Source organism: Dama dama, chromosome 31 (assembly GCF_033118175.1).
Source record: "Dama dama isolate Ldn47 chromosome 31, ASM3311817v1, whole genome shotgun sequence".
NCBI classification, from domain to species: Eukaryota; Metazoa; Chordata; class Mammalia; order Artiodactyla; family Cervidae; genus Dama; species Dama dama.
In genome coordinates this window covers 26,591,279-26,614,493 of record NC_083711.1, presented here as the reverse complement: position 1 = coordinate 26,614,493, position 23,215 = coordinate 26,591,279, and the positions used below count along the sequence as shown (strand labels likewise).

At 36.7% G+C, this 23,215-nt stretch overlaps 1 protein-coding gene across 4 annotated transcripts in view; it reads left to right on the top strand.

The window, feature by feature from the left end:
• USP25 (ubiquitin specific peptidase 25) overlaps positions 1–23,215 on the top strand; it is a 155,533-nt gene that overhangs the window by 21,125 nt on the left and 111,193 nt on the right. For 3 of the 4 annotated variants that reach the window (XM_061134150.1, XM_061134151.1, XM_061134153.1), the window contains exons 2-4: positions 1,426–1,503; positions 5,086–5,230; positions 18,240–18,363. In XM_061134150.1, the coding sequence (XP_060990133.1) occupies positions 1,426–1,503; positions 5,086–5,230; positions 18,240–18,363 (347 nt within the window). Of the gene's footprint in view, positions 1–1,425; positions 1,504–5,085; positions 5,231–18,226; positions 18,364–23,215 lie in introns of all 4 variants that reach the window. The other variant, XM_061134152.1, reaches the window with a different exon arrangement.

Below are 23,215 nucleotides of genomic sequence, written 5' to 3'. Positions count from 1 at the left end.
TATGTATTTTATTTTTAGTCTCAGTTACTTCTGCTTTTAGTAAGATTTTATGGAAATTAAAATTTGTTGATGTCATAGCAGATACTGCCAGTGGCTGTTCAGTGTACATTCTTCGTTCTTTTCTATTCCTTAGCAACAGATTGAAGTGGAACTTTTTGCCTAACTGAAAAATACATTTCTCAACCTTCTTTGCAACCATGAAGGGCCACATTGCATGACTGTTCTGCTCAGTGAATGAGGCACATGGGGCTTGTTAAAGAATGGAATCATTTAGCAGACACTCTTTGTCCTTTGCCCTGTATCTTATGTAGAACTTGGACTGGATGCTAGAGGAGGAAGTATAGAGTGACATTTAATAAATGTCATGTTAGAATGTTTAGTGGGAAGACAAGATTTTACAGATCCTTTTATTCTAGTGGGGACTTGCTTTCCATGTCATATCACCCATTGAGCTTTCTGTATTTCATGGTTCTGTCTTCAGTTTTGGGGAACTTGTATTAAGAAATGTAGAGATAGAGGGAGGACCATATTCTTAATTAGGGAAGTTTAGGGAAAGGTTTTGGTAGTAGAATCCTATCCTACCTGTTTTTCTCTTTAGTAAAGTATGGTAGATCAATAGAGTGTAAACACATCTAAAGCAAATGGGCCGAAGTGACTCAGACAGTAAAGAATCTGCCTGCAAAAAAATCTGGGAGATGCAGATTCGATACCTGGGTTGGGAAGTTTCCCTGGAAAAGGGAATGGCAACCCACTACAGTATTCTTGCCTGGAGAATCCCATGGACAGAGGAGCCTGGTGGGCTACAGTCTACGGGGTCGCAAAGAGCTGGATATGACTGAGCAACTAACACATACACAAAGCAAATGGGGGCAAGTAGTCAACTTTATTTTGGATCTTTTATGACAGGTTGGAGAATGAGGTGTTGTTTTCCCCCCTTGAATAGGGTGTGGTGGTTTAGTCATCCCCCAATGTAATATATCCACCTGTTGCTTGCTTGCCAAAGGCATGTTTTTTCCATACATCCTAAATGCCTGGATGCTGGCTGACTTTAGGGGCAGGGAGAGGTTCATGGGGCTGCCTTAATTTCATTCTGGGGTTTCATCCCCTAGTTAAAGTACACCAGTGGAGACCTGTTTCCCTTAGTTCTTCTTAGGTTCAGCTGTCACAGAGATCACTCCTCTTATTAGACGGCATATATCAGACAGTGAGGAATCAGCTTTTAGAAACATGAAAATGGAATAAGGACTCACGCACCATTCTTCCTAAAATAATGACATTTATTCAGTCTTTCTCAAGTTCTATATTTTTTTGTTTTTTACTCTATTCCGTGTTTTCTGTTCTTTTCCTCAAAGGTCATTTATTTTCTTGTCTTTGTACATTTTCAGATTTCAGAGTATAATGCTTTCGGTTTTTCCCTTCTTCCAGCACCAGCAGACGTTTCTGAATCAGCTACGAGAAATAACGGGGATTAATGATGCCCAGATTCTACAGCAAGCCTTGAAGGTATGGCCTCTGTCTCACAAGATACAGTTTCTGTTACACCCTCATCTCCACTGCCTACCATATTGGAAAGTTGAGTTTTTTAGTTATACAATGGGTAGTACCATAGATACAGGGAAGAACTTTTATAAACTAAAGGCCTTACTTAACATAGCATTGGACTATAAAGAAAGCTGAGCACCGAAGAATTGATGCTTTTGAACTGTGGTGTTGGAGAAGACTCTTGAGAATCTCTTGGACTGCAAGGAGATCCAGCCAGTCCATCCTAAAGAAATCAGTCCTGAATATTCATTGGAAGGACTGATGCTGAAGCTGAAACTCCAATACTTTGAGCACCTGATGCAAAGAACTGACTCATTTGCAAAAACCTTGATGCTGGGAAAGAATGAAGACGGAAGTAGAAGGGGACAACAGAGGGTGAGGTAGTTGGATGGCATCATTGACTCAATGGACATGAGTTTGAGTAGGCTCCGGGAGTTGGTGATGGATAGGGGAGCCTGGTGTGCTGCAGTCCATGGAGTCGCATAGAGTCAGGCATGACTAAGCAACTGAACTGAATTAACATAACATACTGCAATTTTGAGCACATTAGCTTTCAGCACCCTGATGTTCCATGATGCCTTGGAGTGAAAGAAGACCTCCCTCTACATAAAACAGTTTTTGTGCAAAATGGAGTGATGTGACTCCCAAGTACTAATGGCCAGTTTTACTCAAGAGACATTTTAGTGTTTAGCTGGGGCTGGAGGGGTAGAGTGGCATAGAAGAGAAAGAGGAGTTGGGAGAAAATTAATACAGTATCAGAAGCTTCCCATTTACTGTTCCAGGAAGGAGAAATATAAACCAGCTAACCTTCAGTTAATTGAACATTTATGATCATTCAACATCAAACTTCAATTATGCACAGAAAAAGGGCATGATTTTTGTTGTATCTTGTGAAATATACTCATTGCCACACAGAGGCACCCAGATGAGTCAGATCACGCAGATATGCAGATTGAAAGAGAGCGAATGAAGGAAAAATGTTCAAGAACTAGAACTCCACTTGAAGTGTATTTATAGATCACTGCTAAAGGCTCACATCACAGTACAGCAGTTGTGCTACTGTAGGCACACACACAGCTTCAGCCCTTTGCATGTTGCTCTGAAAGACAACATTAATTATATTATATTTGATTTGGAGCCAGAAGTACTTCATTTGTTTCTAGAAATAATTTATCTTTTGCATGGTTGTAATCATAATCATCATCATTGAGGTGGTGATAACTAGCACTTATTAAGCACTTACAGTACTAGGTGCTATTCTAAGTACCTTGTGTGGCAAACTCCTCCTCCTAGTAACTTTGAAGTAGGTGTTATTTTTATCTCCCTTTTAAAGGGTAAGGAAACAGAGAGGTTAAAATGACTTGCTGGAGACCACATAGTTAACATGTGGAGGAGCTTGGAATAGAAACCGAGCAGCCTGCTCCCAGTACCACACATACTTTCTGCTTTTACTGGAAGCTTTGCTTCAGCTTTTTCCTCCATCAGGAAAATGATCAACCAGTACCGTTAGGAGCATTTTAAAGCGTGGTTTATGAAGCCGCTCTTAACTAGCTGGAAAGGAAGGAAAAATGTCGTACCTCAATTTTTATGATTATGACATTTAGATGATTGCCAGTCCGTTCTTTATTCTGCTAAATATGACAATCATTCCATGTCTGTTTTCAGAAATGGCCTTTCCCATTCTGTATCACTGAGTCTGGGATTAGACCCATTACCTTGTCAGGGCAAACTTGGGGAATTCACTTACATTTTTTTTTTTAAAACTTAGGAAACATGTAGAATATGTTTAATTAAATAAACATAAAAAATTAAAGTAGTGTCCACATTTCCTTTTAGGTAAGTTATGTGACCACGGTGGTTTTTTTTTTTTTTTTAAACTTGTTTCAGTTACCAGTATCTAGGGGAGAAAACAGTGTCTTAATTGTTTAAATTGTCTTAAATCTTAATTGTTGCTCAGTATAAATTTGTAAAATGTTTAATAATGAGTTGACTATCTCAGCATTATACTGACACAGAGTCTACTTTTGGGAGCCACAATGTCATTGATTGATTTTAGCACTTTTATTTTGAGAATCTCTTTGTATGTTCAAAGTAGGTGACCTTCAAGTTGTATAGATCCCTGCTCCATTCAGTTTATCATTATTATCATATGAGGGAGTATATGGAAAGCATTTGGCACATTTCCTGGCACTTAGACAGTGTTCAATAAATGGTAGCCATTGTTAAAATTGTTTTACGTCTCATTTGTTACAAACTATAGACTATGTTAAACTCATATTTTGAATGAGTCATTTAAGAGTCTAACAACAGTTTTGATAGATAAAGTGAAGTGAAGTGAAGTCGCTCAGTCATGTCCGACTCTTTGCGACCCTGTGGACTGTAGCCCACCAAGTTCCTCCATCCATGGATTCTCCAGACAAGAGTACTGGAGTGGGTTGCCATTTAACGGTGCGCTCCTGCTGTTTTCTCTCCTCAAAGGCTGTTAGAATTGGAGTTGGGGTGAGTTGTTCCAGTTGCTCAGACATCAAATTGTGGAATCATCCTGGTCTTTCTCTTTTTATCCCTCCCCACATTTAATATGATAGCAAATAATATTGGGCTCTGCTTATGCCGATTCTCTCCTATAGTCTGTTCCCCACCTATACCCACAGTAATCCTTTTAAAATGTAAGTCATACCATGTCATTTCTGTCCAAAACCTTCCACTGGCTTCCAGTTAAACTTTGTAAACTAAATTTCTGAAGGCTTCCACAGTATTATGTGTTCTGGCCTTTGATACAAAGATAGCTTCATTATTAATACCTGGATTTCATAATGTGGTTTCAGTTAGCTGTCATAGAGCTAGTGTTGTTTTTATTGTTAACTATAGAGAGAATATAGAGATAACTGGGCAAGTTTCTCTCATGATTTTGTTGTCAAAAATTCTTAGTGTTTTTAGCATCTGTTTTTCTTCTGAATTTTTAGAATATTGTTTATGTATTTAATTTGGGTAGAATTTTCATCTCCACAGTATTCTGGAGTTCTTTGTGTCTCTCTGTCAAGCTTTCAGGCCACTGATGCTGTTTTCTACTTATGAGTCTGATATTTGCTTGTTAGTTTGCCTCTAAGTAGGCATTCAGCGTAAATATTAAAGAGAATATCTGTTATTGTTCTTGTTTGCTGAAGTACTATTTTTAAATATTTGTTTTTCACTGTTTTAGATAGCAAGTTCCAGAAAACATTTTTTAGTTTGTTCATTTGCTTCGAAATATAAGTTTATGATTGGACTTTTGCTAAGCAGATATAAAAAAGCAATGGAAAACAAATTATTTATAGAATCAACTTTTGCATTATATTAGTTTTAATTAATAATAAAGGAATTACTGTTGATATAGTATACTGTGTTTACAGTGAATTTATATTGTAAAATTAAGAATCACATAGTATAATTTTAAGTCTGAAAATGATTTTTACTATTAGCGTTATTATGGAGAAAATTACATAAATTATATGCAAGAGTATACTTACTACAAAACATTTGATGTTCTGTTCTTGATATTTGAAGGATAGTAATGGAAACTTGGAGCTAGCAGTGGCTTTCCTTACTGCAAAGAATGCCAAGACCCCTCAGCAGGAGGAAACAACTTACTACCAAACAGCGCTTCCTGGCAATGATAGATACATCAGTGTGGGCAGCCAAGCAGATACAAGTAAGTTTACTTCTCTTTCTTAATATATTAATTAGAATGTAATGAAAACTTTTCCTTGGGGCTGTGTTTTGTTTAAGCAGAGGTGAAAGACGAAAAAAGAAATGACTTTAGCTTTGGCTCTTCTTGTTGAAAAATGCATATGTTTTTATCAGCTGCTGTATTTTTTTCCAGTTTGGAAGTAAAAGATTATATTTAAGTTAAATATTCTTTCATAAAACATTTCATATAGTATTGTTTTAAAATATGAAACATCTAAAGGTGTTGCTTATTAAAAATTTCTAGAATTTTAAATAGGGCACAGTCATTTGTTTTATAGATATTAAGTGTTGGTAGAGACCTTAGTATTATTTTTGAAGATAAAGTATTTTTTTAATTACTGGTATGATTTACTGTTTAACAGAATTTTCTTTCCCTCAACTCCAACCCCTCTCCAAAAATGATCTTGGAAGTAGGTTTATACAGCCGAACAAAATAAATAAAAATGCGTGTACACATACGAACATACAGAAAATTTTACACAGAACTCTAACTTTTCTTCATAATATGAATAATTTATGCTTATATAGCCGAGTTTTTTTTTTAATCTTTGTTTCTATCTCATTATGATGTAGTAACTGCATTATATAAACTAGGTATTTCTGTGCATTCTGGATTTGAAAAGTGTGGTTACTAGCTTGTCCTCAAAGAGAATTTTTTGGTTTTGTTTGTAAATGTTCTTAAAGTTAGGAAACAGCCAGAAAGATTTCATTCATATAGATGTTTATAGCTATTGATTGGCATTAAATGCTGTTTAATGTTGTTGATAAAATATCTTAATCTCAGAATTTCAAGGTAATCTTTGTATTTTTGTTCCACAAATGGTCTTGTGTCTCCAAAGCTGGGATACTCCTGTCTCACACAGATAATAGGTGATGGCAGAAGCTTTGTGTAAGACAGACTCAATAGCTGTATCCAAGTTCAAGACAAACTGTGTCTTGGCCCCTACCTACACCTCTAACTTCATTTTCCACTGTTTTCCTCTTCTCACTTTACACTGTAATAATGGAAAATAGCTTGGAAGTTCTCATCCACACAGTGCTATTTAATTTCTCCTGTCGTTACACTTGTTACTTCTGTCTGGAATCCCCCCTAGCCTTCACCACCAGTCTGATTTCTTCTGGGGCTCTAAGCCATTGCTCAGGAACTGCTGGCTTGAGAGTATTTTGTCTAGCTTCTATGTTAAACTGAGTGCTTCTCTTAACACCCAGAGTGTACTTCTGTCTTAATGAGTACTGTGTTATTTTGCAATTATTTGCTGTGCCTTTCTTGCTTACCAAACTGTAAACTTAACAGGGCAATAGAGTGTCTATAGTCCCACCATTATACTAGGATGTCATGGTTTCTCAAAAAAGTGCTTGTTGAGTTATTTTTGATAATATGTGTAAGCTATTTTGAAACCAATGAAAGTTCTTTTGAACAAGATTGAGAAACTTGTTACAAGGAGTTAGAAAAAAGATAGTGGTATAAATAGAGAAGGAATTAATATGTGAGAATAACATTTCATATCTTTTAAGGTTCTGAGACTTGGGAGGAAAATGAAGTTAGGTAGAAAAAGGAAAAAAGATTTTGACTGAAGACAGGTGGTTAAAGTGAAAGAAACAGGAAATTGAGTAGACATGGTTCAGTGTTTTAGTTGAAAGGATGGAAAGATTTTAGAATGATAGCTGTGAACTCTTAATATAGATGGTAGACTTTGTGACATGAGACAACATATGCAGGGAATAATTAGGATTATAAGGCTGTCATCGAAAAGATACCTTATTTGTTGTGTGAAAATTAGAAAATATTCTTTGAGCCACATGTTAACACCTATTCAAGAATTTTGACAAGGAGTAGTGAAAATGTTATGGACAAAATGAAAGATTTGAATAGGTGCTCTTAGGGAGAAAGCCAGTTGATTTCAGAAAGTGTGTGTCCCATTTGTTAATTGAAAAAAAATTTGTGTGTGTGTGTATATATGTGTAGCTCTTGAAAAGTATGCACCAAGTACTTTTATATTTCCCTTGAAAGAAATGATAGATGGAGTTTCTGGTTTCATCTCATTGATTATCTTCCTGAACAAATTGCTTGTTGTTTTAATTTCTTTATTGATAAACTGAGCTATCCTTCTAACCAGAGTGCTAACTCATATTTAATAATTGAATAATTTATATAGTATATTCACAAAGTTGGTTTGAGATTATTGAGAAAAAAAATTGTAAAATTATAGTGAGGTGATTGTACTATAATAGTATTAGTATCAAAGTGAGAAAATATAGCTTATGAGGTAAAAATAATTTTTTTCCATTTTACAAATTATATTTTTTTCAGATTTTTAAATACGACTGCCTTTAGGAAATAGTCTTGATTCAGCATTTAAATTTAGTCATGTCATAATAGTGTTACATGGTTTAAAACTGAGAAGTAAATGTCATGCATTCAGCACATTCTTTAAATTACTATGCTATAATTGCTGAGGAAAAATGAAATCTCTTGTTTATTTTTAATTCTTGGAACGAGTGGTTAAATAAGGGAAGGACAGAAAATAAATATATATGAATAAATATACTTAAATGCAGACCTCTTCTTGAATAAAAGTGTGAGTGCTAAAGGAGTGTGGAGTGTTGGAGTGATCAGAGTGTGAGGAAATTTTCAAGGGATTGTTCTCGATAAAAAACTCTTTTTGAGCATTTTCTTAATTTTATGTGAAATACCTTGTTACTTGAAAATTGACCATACTTGAACTTAATTCTTTCAAATAATGGCAAAGGTTTTTGTTTTTTCAATTTCTTCTCTTTTTTTTTCCAAGTGTAAAATCTGTTATAAACAGGGCTAAGGCATAAATAAACCTTGCTAACTTTTTGTCATCTGTTGGTTGTAGTGCTGACAAAACATTTATGTTTTGAAATAAAAGTCTCTAATGCTAAACACATAATGGTTCCTTGTTGTTATAAACTAGAATAAAACTTATAACTAAAGGTCTCTTTTAGAAGAACTAAACACGTGTTTTTTGGATGACAAGAAAAATTTAGTTTTCAAATTAATGTTCCATAGAAGTCACATTTGGGGTTGTAGGGCAATTTTCATATACCCAAGTACTTCAGAAAAGAAAGCAAATTATGTCATTTGAGAGGAGAACACATGTTTGTGGACACACTGTTTGTGAACTTTAATACTGAAGAAGTAATTACATTTTCAGTAGTTGGTAGGGCGATTACTGGCCTCAGTGTATTTTTACTTTTCATTTTTGAGAGAAAAGGTAACATTTCAAGGAAAGCTTGTACTCTGCATAAAGGAATTAAGAAGTATTGTTTTGATAACATTCCAAGCTATAAATAAATCCTGTTGGGGGGGGTACTTTTTGTAGTACTGTTAGCATGTAGTTGAGGCACATTTAAAAATTACTTTTATCCCATTTAGACTGGATATTGTGAATTGTCAAATGAGTGCCTCCTGTCTCCAGCTTAAACGAGAAGTAAAATGATTGTGTTAGAAATTTTGCAATTAAAAATACAAAGGGGACTAGGAAACAGTGCAAGATACTGAGATATCATAGGTGTATTTAATAATCAGAGAAGAGATTGTGTGGTTTTTGTGTCATGGCAAACTCTGTCATAGACATGACCATACAAGGCTTTTGCCCAATTTGAAATCAGATAGTAATACTCTTTCTTTCTTGATCATTAAATTCTTTTGAACTTTTTTAAAACAGGGAAAAAACAGTATATGCCCACCAGAACAAGATGTGCTACAATTGTGCAATCAAAGTATGGATCAAAAGATAAGAGGGATTTGGGTAGGTAATTTTAACATAGAAAATAATGCCACATATCGACTTAAGTTTTAGAGAAATTAATATCACACACTGGAGTGAGTGTTAAGTGGTAGACCCTTCACAAATTTAAAAGCATTGTATTTTTTTTTTTAATTGCTGTATTTCTTTTTACAGAAGAACTTGAATTATTTGATAAGGATTGTACAGAAAGGGAGAAAGATGTTAAGTTCTGTCCTGGAACTCTAGTCTTGGTTGCTTCACTAGTCTAAAATTGATTTTTTTTTTTTTTTTTTTTTTTTTTTAGATTTAAAGCAAAAATTATAGACAGATTCCAGTCTAGTGCTCTCATCCCTGCTGAGTGTAAATCACTTATGTTGAGAAGTTTAGGATTTACTAATTGAACACTGATAATTTTTTCTATTCACCAAATTTGTTAAATAAGCAACTGCAGAAAGAAAAAAGTTAGATAGAAGTTAAATCTCTTTCTGTAGAGATTTCTAATGCATAATGCATGATTCACCAAAAGTCAGTTAAGCCTAAAAATGAGATGCTACAGTGGTATGCAAATAACTTGTAGCTGATTAGATGCAGTTAGGCATACATTCTGTGTCAGACATACACTGTAGAATTGCTTGTATAACTTTATTTTCTGTAATTTTAGGACAAAATGATGGCTGTGGCATTTGCAGTTTTTGTTGACTAATACAGAATGATAATTTTTAGTTTTTTCCAAGTCAGAAAACATGATGAAATAGATGACAAACTCAGGATACGGCTCCTTTATTACCCTTTTCTTACTTAACAGTGCTGCTGTTATAAATTTAGCAGCAACTATTAAAAACAGAGCAACACCGTTTAGAACTGAGTTAATACAGTTGCCAGTAGTTACATGTGACAACTTAAATTTAACAACAATTTAAATAATCCCAAATCTCAGTTTTTCTGTTGCCATAGATACATTTAAAATGGGCAGTAGTCATCAACATGTAACTAGTGGCTACTGTATTGGGCTGTGTGGATAATAATACATTTCCACCATCACAGGAAGTTTTATTGGACATCAGTGTTTTGGAGAATCTGTGTTTAGCAATGATAAGGTTGGAAAAGAATGGGAGAGTGCAGTGAGCAGCACAATTTCTATTATGTCTTCTTGCTTTTAAGTATTCTTTTAACATGACACCTTGTTATGCTATTTGTCCTTTATCTGGAAAAAGTTTTCGATGGATGAAGTATATATTCTCAAGTATTCTAGCTAGTGCCACTATGAAGATCACTGATTAATTTTATTTCTATTCCAGTCTACATATTAACCTTTATTTGCTTAACAGATATTTATTGATTTCCTAATACAAATCAAGTACTCTTTTAGGCCATTAAAAAATATCAAGAAGTGTCTGCATTAACATAGGGGGAAGACTGATGGTAAATAATAAATAAAAAATGTCTGGTAGTAGTAAGTTTGTGAAGAAGAACAGAGCAGGGTAGAAGGACAGAGGGTGACAGGGATGGGTTTGCAGTTCAGACACAGGGTGTGCTATTTTAGATGGAGGGTTGGACGGGGAATGTCTCATTTATACAGCTGCCCGAAGAAGTGAGGGGCGGAACCTCCAGGATGTCTGAGGGAAGTGTGACCCAGGCTGGGGCCTTGAGGCAGGAGTGTTTTGGTGAATGGTGAGGACAACAACCATGGTTGAAGCAGAGTGAGGCTGAGAATGGTCTTTTCCTCATTTCCATTCACCTGCTTATGATCTCTTTCTTCATCTTTGCTTTTTTCTTTTAAGGGCATCCCCTTCCTTCTGGTGGCTCAGTGATTTTTTTCCCCCCTCCAGCTTTTCCTCATCTCCCAGAACCACCATGTAGTTTGCAGTTCTGTCAGTTTTTATGTGCACACTTTCCCCTTCAGTGTTTGTCTGTCAGTTTTTACGTGCCTACTTTTTCCTTCAGTTTTTCTGCCCTGGTACATATTCTTTTTACACTTGTCCAGCACTTTTAATTCTTACCTTCCCAAACAGCTCTTTCTATTCATATCACTTCTCTCCCTGGAAATCTTTGCTGACGGTAAGTATAAGCTTGGCTTATTAAAAAAAAAAAGAAAAGTGTTTCCCCTAGGATTAGCCTTATGTAGGTGAGGAAAATAATGAAAGAACTTTCTACCCACCTAAATCAAAATCTTACATTGTAGCTGTAACTACAATCTTACATACATTGTAGTTCAATTAGATTATGGGCTAAATTGACTCTTCTGAGCTAACTTGGACTCCTTATGTCATTTTATGTACCATTTTCATGAGAAAATGAATTATGAATGGTAAATGATGTATACATTTGAAGTCTAATTTATTGTTAAGTTGATGGCTTTCTGTATTTTGGAGTTAGCAGAGAAATGTTTGGTACTTGGTGTGTAAATTTTTAGAAAGATTTATTAAGGTGAATGTTATGTTTTGATGTATGTATTTCTGACTTTACAGGAAAAAAACGTTTTATTTTGGGCAGTCTTGAAATGTTGGAGAGTACTGTTCATAGGTTTTTGTACAGTGATTTTTCTACAGTATTACTCAGCTGACACTAACATGCTTGTGCCCTTGAATTCCATTCACATTTCTTCTAGTACTGATGGAACGATTGGTTGAAAGGAACCTTAGTGTTTTTCCAAGGTTGTACCTTGCATTGGATGGAATTTTTTACAAAGGCTAAATTTTTGTAATTGACTTTTGCCAATTAGAAATTGTTTACTACTAAACAATTGAGCTATTTCAAATCCCAAAAGGTGATGCTGTGAAAGTGCTGCACTCAATATGCCAGCAAATTTGGAAAACTCAGCAGTGGCCACAGGACTGGAAAAGGTCAGTTTTCATTCCAGCCCCAGAGAAAGGCAATGCCAAAGAATGCTTAAACTACTGCACAATTGTACTCATCTCACATACTAATAAAGTAACGCTCAAAATTCTCCAGGCCAGGCTTCAGTGAACCGTGAACTTCTAGATGTTCAAGCTGGTTTTAGAAAAGGCAGAGGAACCAGAGATCGAATTGCCAACATTCATTGGATCATCAAAAAAGCAAGAGAGTCCCAGAAAAACATCTGTTTCTGCTTTATTTACTATGCCAAAAGCTCTGACTGTGTGGATCACAATAAACTGTGGAAAATTTTGAAGGAGATGGGAATACTAGACCACCTGACCTGTCTCTTGAGAAATCTGTATTCAGGTCAGGAAACAACAGTTAGAACTGGACATTGACCAACAGACTGATTCCAAATAGGAAAAGGAGTACGTCAAGGCTGTATATTATCACCTTGCTTATTTAACTTACATGCAGTGTACATCATGAGAAATGCTGGCCTGGATGAAGCACAAGCTGGAACCAAGATTGCCGGGAGAAATATCAATAACCTCAGATATGCAGATGACACCACCCTTATGGCAGAAAGTGAAGAAGAACTAAAGAGCCTCTTGATGAAAGTGAAAGAGGAGAGTGAAAAAGTTGGCTTAAAGCTCAACATTCAGAAAACTTAAGATCATGGCATCTGGTCCCGTCACTTCATGGCAAATAAATGGGGAAACAGTGGCTGACTATTTTTTGGGGCTCCAAGATCAGTGCAGATGGTAACTGCAGCCATGAAATTAAAAGACGCTTACTCCTTGGAAGGAAAGTTATGACCAACCTAGACAGCATATTAAAAAGCAGAGACATTACTTTGTCAACAACGGTCCGTCTAGTCAAGGCTATGGTTTTTCCAGTGGTCATATATGGGTGTGACAGTTGGACTATAAAGAAACCTGAGTGCTGAAGAATTGATGCTTTTGAACTGTGGTGTTGGAGAAGACTCTTGAAAGTCCCCTGGACTGCAAGGAGATAAAACCAGTCCATCCTAAAGATGATCAGTCCTGAATGTTCATTGGAAGGGTTGATGCTGAAGCTGAAATTCCAATACTTTGGCCACCTGATGCAAAGAACTGACTCATTTGGAAAGACCCTGATGCTGGGAAAGTTTGAAAGCGGGAGGAGAAGGGGATGACAGAAGATGAGATAGTTGGATGGCATCACTGACTGAATGGAGTGAGTTTGAGCAAACTCTGGGTGTTGTTGATGGACATATGTATTTGATATGCATGTAGGTTATAATAATTGAGTATGGCTGTATGGTTCTAAAATAACCTATGGAAAGAAGAAGCTTTATGAGCATCATGGAGAAAATTATTGTAATTAAAGCGAAACTATACTAAACCTTCTCCATTGCTTAAAGGAACAAATCTCAGAATTTCAATTAAGGAACGATAGTCTGGTCAGCCAGTCTTCCTAGCTTTAAAGACTATAACTACTTTTTTCTTCCTCTGCACACACTTAATTCCTCTGATACCAGATATGTGAGGTTTTTTTCCCCTGTATACGACCAGTTCTGTGACATCAGCTGGGTATTCTACAATTCTGACACCATTTACCTGGAGTTAGCATCAAACGCCACAGGCTAAATTCTCAGTCCCACAAAACTCCTACCTGAGACACCTGTCACAAGTAGTGGGTCCCCAGGTTACCTATGTTCTGTTTGACTTGGCTTCAGATTAGTAGTTCTCGTGACCCCCCTCAAGTTTGATAATTTGCTCTAATGGCTCACAACTCAGGTAAACACTTTTTATTAGTTTATTATATTAAAGGCTATGATAAAGGATGAACAGCCAGATGGAGAAGTGTTTAGAGCACACTTGTATAGTCTGGAAAAGTCCCAAGCCAGAAGTTTCTGCCTTGTGGAGTTAAGATGTACCACCCTCCCAGCGTATGGATATGTTCATCAACCTGGAAGCTCTCCAGACCTTGTACTTGGGAATTTTTATGGCAGTTTCATCAGGTAGGCTTGATTGTTTGTTAACTTAATCTCTGGTCCCTCATATATATCTCTCTAGAGGATGGGACGTGGGGCTCCAAGTTGTAAGCTTCTCATCATGACTTAGTCTTTCTGGCCCATCCTGAAGTCAGTCTGGAGCCCACCAAGAGTCATCTCTTTAGAAGAAAAGATGCTCCTGTCACCTAGAAAATGCCAAGTGATACAGGAGCTCTTTGTCAGGAACTGGGTCAGAGACCAAGTATTAGAACAAAAGATGCTCCTAGGATCTTACCTTGCTCTTGGAATTGACTTGTTAATCCATGCATCATTTAGTAACACAATGCATTGGTAATTTGGAAAAAATTTCCTTCCAAATGTTTGAAGAACATCTACATTACAAAACAAATAGAAATTGTTAATATCACTTGATTTCACCAGAAAAGCCTTTAAAGTATTGGGAAGATATCACTGTCATAGTGATAGAAACAAGTTTTCTGAAGTTGCAACTTCTGCTTGAAAATTCCATAGTTATCATTGGCAGCAAATAGTCTCATTTGTTTTTCAAGTGACAGGCTCCCCTTTTTTTGAGAAAATGTCTGTCAAATACTGACGTCTGATTAATCATAGTTTGTAGTTTATCAGTTGTAATATCAAGTAAAAATAGTGCTCCATGAAAAAAATTCATTGAATTCAACTTTCAGCTCAAGCAATGCACTAGTGTTTTTTTCTTTAGCAACAGCATACTTTGCATATGTAACAGAACTACTATGCATATGTCCAGTTTTGTCACATAGAAGTAAAAGACCATGTAAAACAGTAATTGAGATTTCATAAAATTAATTTTCTCTTATTAAGGATTTAAGAGAGATTGGCTTTTTTTTTTGAATTATGAATGTGTATAGTTGTAATATAATGAATTGCTTATATAACTTGATGCTGCTACCTTGATTTGTGCTAAGACACAGTGGTTTAATGCCCTGTTGTTTTGCATAATAACTGTAAATGTGACCATACCAGGAAAGACAGATAACATCATAGCATTTTTTATGAGAGCATTTTTTACTTAAGGAACCCCTTCCATTATAGAGTCACTGGGGATCCTCGAGAATCCATGGATTACACTTGGGTACTGCTAGAATGGAGGGGAGATCACTGGATTTAATAATTTGAGGACTTAAATTTGAAGTCTGTTTACCTTTCTTTTATTCTTATGATATTAGATTTCACTTCTCGCAACTTCAGTTATTTTGTTTATGAAATAGGGTTAAAAGCATCTTGCCTTACTTTTTGCTTTTGTGTTTCTCGAGTAACGATTGCTGAATTATGAAAAGCTAGAAATATAACTTGTTGCTATTTCTAAGTGAGTTTCTGCTCTAGTCAGCTTAGTTTACTTGTCAGTTGTGAAACAGTAAACACTTTAGTTTTGAAGAAGAAATTTAATACAGGGGACTAGATTGTTTAAAAAAAAAAAATCGGTGGGAGCACTGGAGGAAGGATCTCTAGCTCAGCTTTCTGAAATGACTCCCAGATTCTTGCAGGACTGGCCAGCCAGCAAAGCTACTCCATCTGCCACAGTCAGGGAGACAGGGGATCAGGAGACTGCCTGTGGGACAGTTGAGAACAGAGCTTTATAGCTGTTGCCCACGGAGAACCATCCAGGATCAGGTAACTGGACTAAGCTGTGCCTGGACACTGGAGCACAGAGTCTGGTTACTGCCTCTGCTGTCTCTCTTGACATCCTGAAGCTGGAAGCTGGAGTGCTGCTGTGGAGCAGCTCACATCTGTTCAGTCATGCTGGGAAAAAAACAGCCAAAAGCAGCAGGAGAGTGCCTTCCTCCTCATAGCTGCCTTTCACATCTCATGCTATAGTATATGTGATTGGTGGAACGTAAATTTTATCCAAAACCGTAACTACAAGTGAATCAGGAAAATAGGCTGGTTTGTTTTAATCTTTTCGGCTTCTGTCATTGAAGAACACATACTAGGAACATGAGATGGTGGAATCTGAGGTGCTAATTGATCAAGTCCTCCAAACCTGTTTGCTTCTTTGTGATTTTCAAGTTATTTTTTTTACTTTATTGTTCTCTCTTTAGTCACCCAAGTTTTAGTCATTTTTAATGACCATGATCTCATTTTTATGAGGCCATTTCATGCCTCTCTAATTTAGCTTCCTTAATCAATATTTCAGCTGGACTGAATGATGATGCACACTGGTGACTTCATCCATCTACAGCTACCAGACATAGCCTGCTGACAGGTGTATCACTGCAGTGGTTCTGTAACTGTTCCACATTTTACTTGGTTGAATTTTTTTAGACCTGCCTGCAATGCTGGAGATCTGGGTTTGATCTCTAGGTTGGGAAGATCCCCTAGAGAAGGGAACAGCTACCCACTCCGGTATTCTGGCCTGGAGAATTCCATGGACTGTATAGTTCATGGGGTCGTGAAGAATTGGGACAAGACTGAGCGACTTTGACTTTATTGCACTTTTGTAAGGTTTGATTGTACTGTCTAAAGAATTAAAAAAATCTTCTATGGCCAACTGTTCCTTCTAATATTTATAGTATTCTTATAAGCTACTGTTTGGAGGAAAAAGTGTATATAACAATAGAAGTAGACTTCTGAATCTATTGATGTATTTTATTTATTACTAAGTGTGAAAAATTTTTTTAAATAGTTACATATAATCCTTAACTAGATGGGCTTCCCTTGTGGCTCAGCTCGTAAAGAATCCGCCTGCAATGCAGGAGACCTGGGTTCGATCCCTGGGTTGGGAAGATCCTCTGGCGAAGGGAAGGGCTACCCACTCCAGTATTCTGGCCTGGAGAATTCCGTGGACCGTATAGTCCATGGGGTCACAAAGAGTCGGACACGACTGAGTGACTTTGACTTTCACTTTGGGCTTTCCTGATAGCCCAGTTGGTAAAGCATCTGCCTGCAATTCAGGAGACCTTGGTTCGATTCCTGGGTTGGGGAAATCGGCTGGAGAAGGGAAAGGCTACCCACTCCAGTATTCTTGCCTGGAGAATTCCATGGACTCTGTAGTCCATGGGGTCACAAAGAGTCAGAAACGACTGAGGGACTTTCACTTCACTTTCAGATGGTAGAATGCAGACACCTTATGTCCCATTCCTTACTCCTTTTTCTTGTTTCACTCTTGTAATACTCGGATTACAAAGGAAAAAAATAATTTAACATGTCTCAAATTCAAATAAACAAAATGAATAAAAAACTTGTCTAAAATACTAAGCAGCATAATCCCAGTGATGCAAAAATAAGGTAGTGACAGCTATACTTCTTTCTCTTTCTCATCCTTTTATTTTCTAATCTCCTACTTAGCAACATGTTATGGTTTGCCATTGTTTAAATGATAATAGAGGTATAATTGATCTCTTTTGGGTTAAGGAAATAGATCAATAGATGTTGGGAAATTGGATTACAAAGCAGTTTTTCTGAATGTGGTAATAGTTATAGACTTTATTCTTTTGAGAAAGAATACTTACAGCATCAAGACTATTTTATTCTCACTGAAGAAAACATTTCATTTAGTAGTGTGTATTTTATTTTTATGAAATGAAAACTTTTTATAATTAAAAAACATAGAACAGAAATTAGAAAGCGAGGGATCCTTATACTTTCTTTCCCCCCTAATCCTCCTTCTCAAAATTAATCATTGTTGACAGCTTCATACATTCTTTCAGACTTTAAAAGTGTATGTAAGTATCTGTTGTCAGTTGGGCTTCCCTGGTGGCCCAGCAGTAAAGTGTCCATCTGCAGTGCAGGAGACCTGGGTTCGATCCTTGGGTCAGGAAGATCCCCTGGAGGAGGTCATGGCAACCGACTCCAGTATTTTTACCTGAAATCCCATGAACAGTGGAGCCTGGTGGGCCATGGTCCATATGGTTGCAAAAGAATTGAATATGACTTAGTGACTAAACAACATGGCCAATTAGTTTCTGGAACATAACTTTGAGAGCTCATTTAATTATCATACTTTGATAAATGTCTAGGTTGTATGGACTAACTGAAACGTGTATATGTGGGTTAACTTCGGAAAGCATAAATTTAAATGTTTAATTGTTGCTTTCAATTTTTGTAATTATAGAACCTGTTTTTAGCAGTCTTTTTGCTTATTAGCTTTTAATCAGAGACTTCATAGTACTGTGTCTTCTCTAATGAAAAATATCTATGCTCTTGATTTTATAGGGAAGAACATTAAATTTCCCAAAGTATAACCAATTTAAAATGTGTTTGCATTCTCTTTGGGGAGGTTCCTGTACAGAATTAAGTTGGTGCTGGGTTTGATTTGAAAGGGTATATTGGTTATAAAATCTACATTAGGAGTTACCTTTCATTTTGTTTGACTTAATTTTGAGAAACATAGTTTTGCTTTTCAGATGTGATTGATCTTACTGGAGATGATAAAGATGATCTTCAGAGAGCAATTGCCTTGAGTTTGGCGGAATCAAACAGGGCATTCAGGGAGACTGGAATAACTGATGAGGAGCAAGCCATTAGCAGGTAAAAATGCAATTTGTATAGATATAAGTACTGTTTATAATAGAAATAATAATTAACTTTAACTTGAAGAGGCACAAAGATATACTTTATTATTCTAAATAAACTATTAGTAAACTTCAGTATTGTTATATTTTATGTAACCAGAATGTTCATATTTTGGATCTAATTGCATGTGAATCTTAGATTTAGTTTTGGAGTGGCATTTTGAGGCATAAAATTTAAGTGTATATTTTAATATTACTTTGATTTTTTTTTCTTCCCTAACTCCTTTTGGATCCATTGTCCAATTCATCTTATAGTCATTTATAGCAGGGATCAGCTGACCTTATCTGTAACATGCCAGTTGTAAATACTTTAGGCTTTGTTGGCCATCTGGTTTCTGTTGCAGTTACTCAACTCTAGCGTTATAGTGTAAAATAAAGGCAGCCACTGATAATAGATAAGTTAATGAGTACAGTTGTGTTCCAGTAAATCTTGATTTACAAAAACATACCCAGCCAGCTGGATTTCGCCCATGAGCCATAGTTTGCCTACTTCTGATCTTTAATATGATAGTATTTTTTATATGATAGTTTTTTTTTTTTAAAGAAATGAGCAAGATTCCAAGAAGTGTGATAGAAGGCATCTTTTGATTTAATTACCAAAGCTGTTTAGTTTGAAACAGTTTGATCCACCAAAGGATTAAATAAGTTTGGTTTAAAAAAAAAACTTTAAATTATAACAGACTATAATCATCTACACAACTCTTTGGAGCCAGGGGCAATTTAATCTTACTGTGTAAGAAATTTATCTCTGAAGAGGTTAAATGATTTTCCAAAGGTACACAACTAAGATGAGTCTTACAACTCCAGTGTTCTTTTCCCTGTTAACAGAGGTGTTTGGTAGCAGAATGTACCAGCTTTCTCAGATAATTTCCCTTGACACAGTATTTAGTAGTGTGTTTCTAAGTAATCTGAAATTACTATATGATAGGAGATGTCTCAAAATGCTATGTTTATTAGCAAAGGCACATAATTTATCATAGTAATACCTTTTAATGTCTCTAAATGTTACTTTGGAAACTGATTTGTAAGATATTAAGATGGTAAGAATTAATTAAAATTCATATTCTTCTTTAACGGTAGCTAATATCATTTAATGGCAGTAATTTTAAATGAAAACCAAAAGTGCATATCTATTTCCAGTGATTTTATTTAGGCTGATTTTTTGAAGGATTTGGAGAAATTATAAAGTTAAGTTTTGTCTGATAAACATGAATTGGAATTGATATAATTGTCTTGAATAACTATAAAATTTGATAATACTTAAACTTTGTAAGAAATATTTTAACATGAAATATATCAGTTGAAATTCATATTTAAGGGGAATGAGGATCTATTATGTGAAAAAGAAATATTAAATGTAATGTACAAATTTGGCCTTGGAGTACGGAATGAAGCAGGGCAAAGGCTAAGAGAGTTTTGCCAAGAGAATGCACTGGCCATAGCAAACACCCTCTTCCAAGAACACAAGAGAAGACTCGACACATGGATATCACCAGATGGTCGACACCGAAATCAGATTGATTATATTCTTTGCAGCCAAAGATGGAGAAGCTCTATACAGTCAGCAAAAACAAGACTGGGAGCTGACTGTGGCTCAGATCATGAACTCCTTATTGCCAAATTCAGACTTAAACTGAAGAAAGTAGGGAAAACCACTAGACCATTCAGGTTGACCTAAATCAAATCCCTTATGACTATACAGTGGAAGTGAGAATAGATTTAAGGGACTAGATCTGATAGAGAGCCTGATGAACTGTGGACAGAGGTTCGTGACATTGTACAGGAGACAGGGATCAAGACCATCCCCATGGAAAAGAAATGCAAAAAGGCAAAATGGTTGTCTGAGAAGGCCTAACAAATAGCTGTGGAAAGAAGAGAAGTGAAAAGCAAAGGAGAAAAGGAAAGATACTCCCATTTGAATGCAGAGTTCCAAAGAATAGCCAGGAGAGATAAGAAAGCCTTCCTTAGCGATCAATGCAAAGAAATAGAGGAAAACAACAGAATGGGAAAGACTAGAGATCTCTTCAAGAAAATTAGAGATACCAAGGGAACATTTCACGCAAAGATGGGTTCGATAAAGGACAGAAACGGTATGGACCTAACAGAAGCAGAAGATATTAAGAAGACGTGGCAAGAATACACAGAAGAGCTGTACAAAAGGATCTTCACGAGCCAGATAATCACAGTGGTGTGATCACTCACCTACAGCCAGACATCCTGGAATGTGAAGTCAAGTGGTCCTTAGAAAGCATCACTACCAACTAAGCTAATGGATGTGATGGAATTCCAGTTGAGCTGTTTCAAATCCTGAAAGATGATGCTGTGAAAGTGCTGCACTCATGCCAGCAAATTTGGAAAACTCAGCAGTGGTCACAGGACTGGAAAAGGTCAGTTTTCATTCCAATCCCAAAGAAAGAAAGGCAATCCCAAAGAATGCTCAAACTACCGCACAGTTGCACTCATCTCACACGCTAGTAAAGTAATGCTCAAAATTCTCCAAGCCAGGGTTCAGCAATTCATGAACCATGAATTTCCAGATGTTCAAGCTGGTTTTAGAAAAGGCAGAGGACCCAGAGATCAAATTACCAACATCCGCAGGATTATAGAAAAAGCAAGAGAATTCCAGAAAAACATCTATTTCTGCTTTATTGACTGCGCCAAAGCCTTCGACTGTGTGGATCACAGTCAACTGTGGGAAATCCTGAGAGATGGGAATACCAGACCACCTGACCTGCCTCTTGAGAAACCTGTATGCAGGTCCGGAAGCAACAGTTAGAACTGGACATGGAACAACAGACTGGTTCCAAATCGGAAAAGGAGTACATCAAGGCTACATATTGTCACGTTGCTTAGTTAACTTATATGCACAGTACATCATGAGACATGCTGGGCTGGAGGAAGCACAAACTGGAATCAAGATTGCTGGGAGAAATATCAATAACCTCAGATATGCAGATGACAACACCCTTATGGCAGAAAGTGAAGATGAACTAAAAAGCCTTTTGATGAAAGTGAAAGAGGAGTGTGAAAAGTTGGCTTAAAGCTCAACATTCAGAAAACTAAGATCATGGCATCTGGTCTCATCACTTCATGGAAAATAGATGGGGAGACAGGGGAAACAGTGTCAGACTTTATTTTTTTGGGCTCCAAAATCAGTGCAGATGGTAACTGCAGCCATGATATTAAAAGATGCTTACTCCTTGGATGGAAAGTTATGACCAACCTAGACAGCATATTAAAAAGCAGAGACATTACTTTGCCAACAAAAATCTGTCTAGTCAAGGCTATGGTTTTTCCAGTGGTCATGTATGGATGTGAGAGTTGGTCTGTGAGGAAAGCTGAGTGCTGAAAAATTGATGCTTTTGAACTGTGATGTTGGAGAAGACTCTTGAGAGTCCCTTGGACTGCAAGGAGATCCAACCAGTCCATACTAAAGGAGATCAGTCCTGGGTGTTCATTGGAAGGACTGATGCTGAAGTTGAAACTCCATCGCTTTGACCACCTCATGCGAAGGGTTGACTCATTGGAAAAAACCCTGAAGTTTGGAAGGATTGGGGGCAGGAGGAGAAGGGGACGAAAGAGGATGAGATGGCTGGATGGCATCACCGACTCGATGGACATGAGTCTGAGTAAACTTCGGAAGTTGGTGATGGACAGGGAGGCCTGGCGTGTTGCGATTCATGGGGTTGCAGAGTCGGACATGACTGAGCGACTGAACTGAACTGAACTGATGGCTTCCCAGGTGGCACTAGTGGTAAAGAACCTGCTTGCCAATGCAGGAGACATAAGAGACTTGAGTTCGATCCCTGGGTCGGGAAGATTCCCTAGCTGAGTATAGCAACCCACTCCAGTATTGTTGTGTGGAGAATCCCATGCACAGAGGAGCCTGGCAAGGATACAGTCCATGGGATTTCAAGGAGTCAGACACCACTGAAGCAATTTAGCATGCTCATATGGTTTTTATCTTTCAATTTGTTAATGTGGTGTATTACATTGATTGATTTGCAGATATTAAAGAATCCTTGCATTCCTGGGATAAAGCCCACTTGGTCATGGTGTATGATTTTTTTTAATATGTTGTTGGATTCTGTTTGCTAGAATTTTGTTAAGGATTTTTGCATCTATGTTCATCAGTGATATTGGCCTGAAGTTTTCTTTTTTTGTGGCATCTTTGTCTGGTTTTGGAATTAGGGTGATGGTGGCCTCATAGAATGAGTTTGGAAGTTTACCTTCTTCTGCAATTTTCTGGAAGAGTTTGAGTAAGATAAGTGTTAGCTCTTCTCTAAATTTTTGGTAGAATTCAGCTGTGAAGCCATCTGGTCCTGGGCTTTTGTTTGCTGGAAGATTTCTGATTACAGTTTCGATTTCCTTCCTTGTGATGGCTCTGTTAAGATCTTCTATTTCTTCCTGGTTCAGTTTTGGAAAGTTATAGTTTTCTAAGAAGTTGTCCATTTCTTCCAAGTTGTCCATTTTATTGGCATAGAGCTGCTGGTAGTAGTCTCTTATGATCCTTTGTATTTCAGTGTTGTCTGTTGTGATCTCTCCATTTTCATTTCTAATTTTGTTAATTTGGTTCTTCTCTCTTTGTTTCTTAATGAGTCTTGCTAGTGGTTTGTCAATTTTGTTTATTTTTTCAAAAAACCAGCTTTTAGCTTTGTTGATTTTTGCTATGGTCTCTTTAGTTTCTTTTGCATTTATTTCTGCCCTAATTTTTAAGATTTCTTTCCTTCTACTAACCCTGGGGTCCTTCATTTCTTCCTTCTCTAATTGCTTTAGGTGTAGAGTTAGGTTATTTATTTGACTTTTTT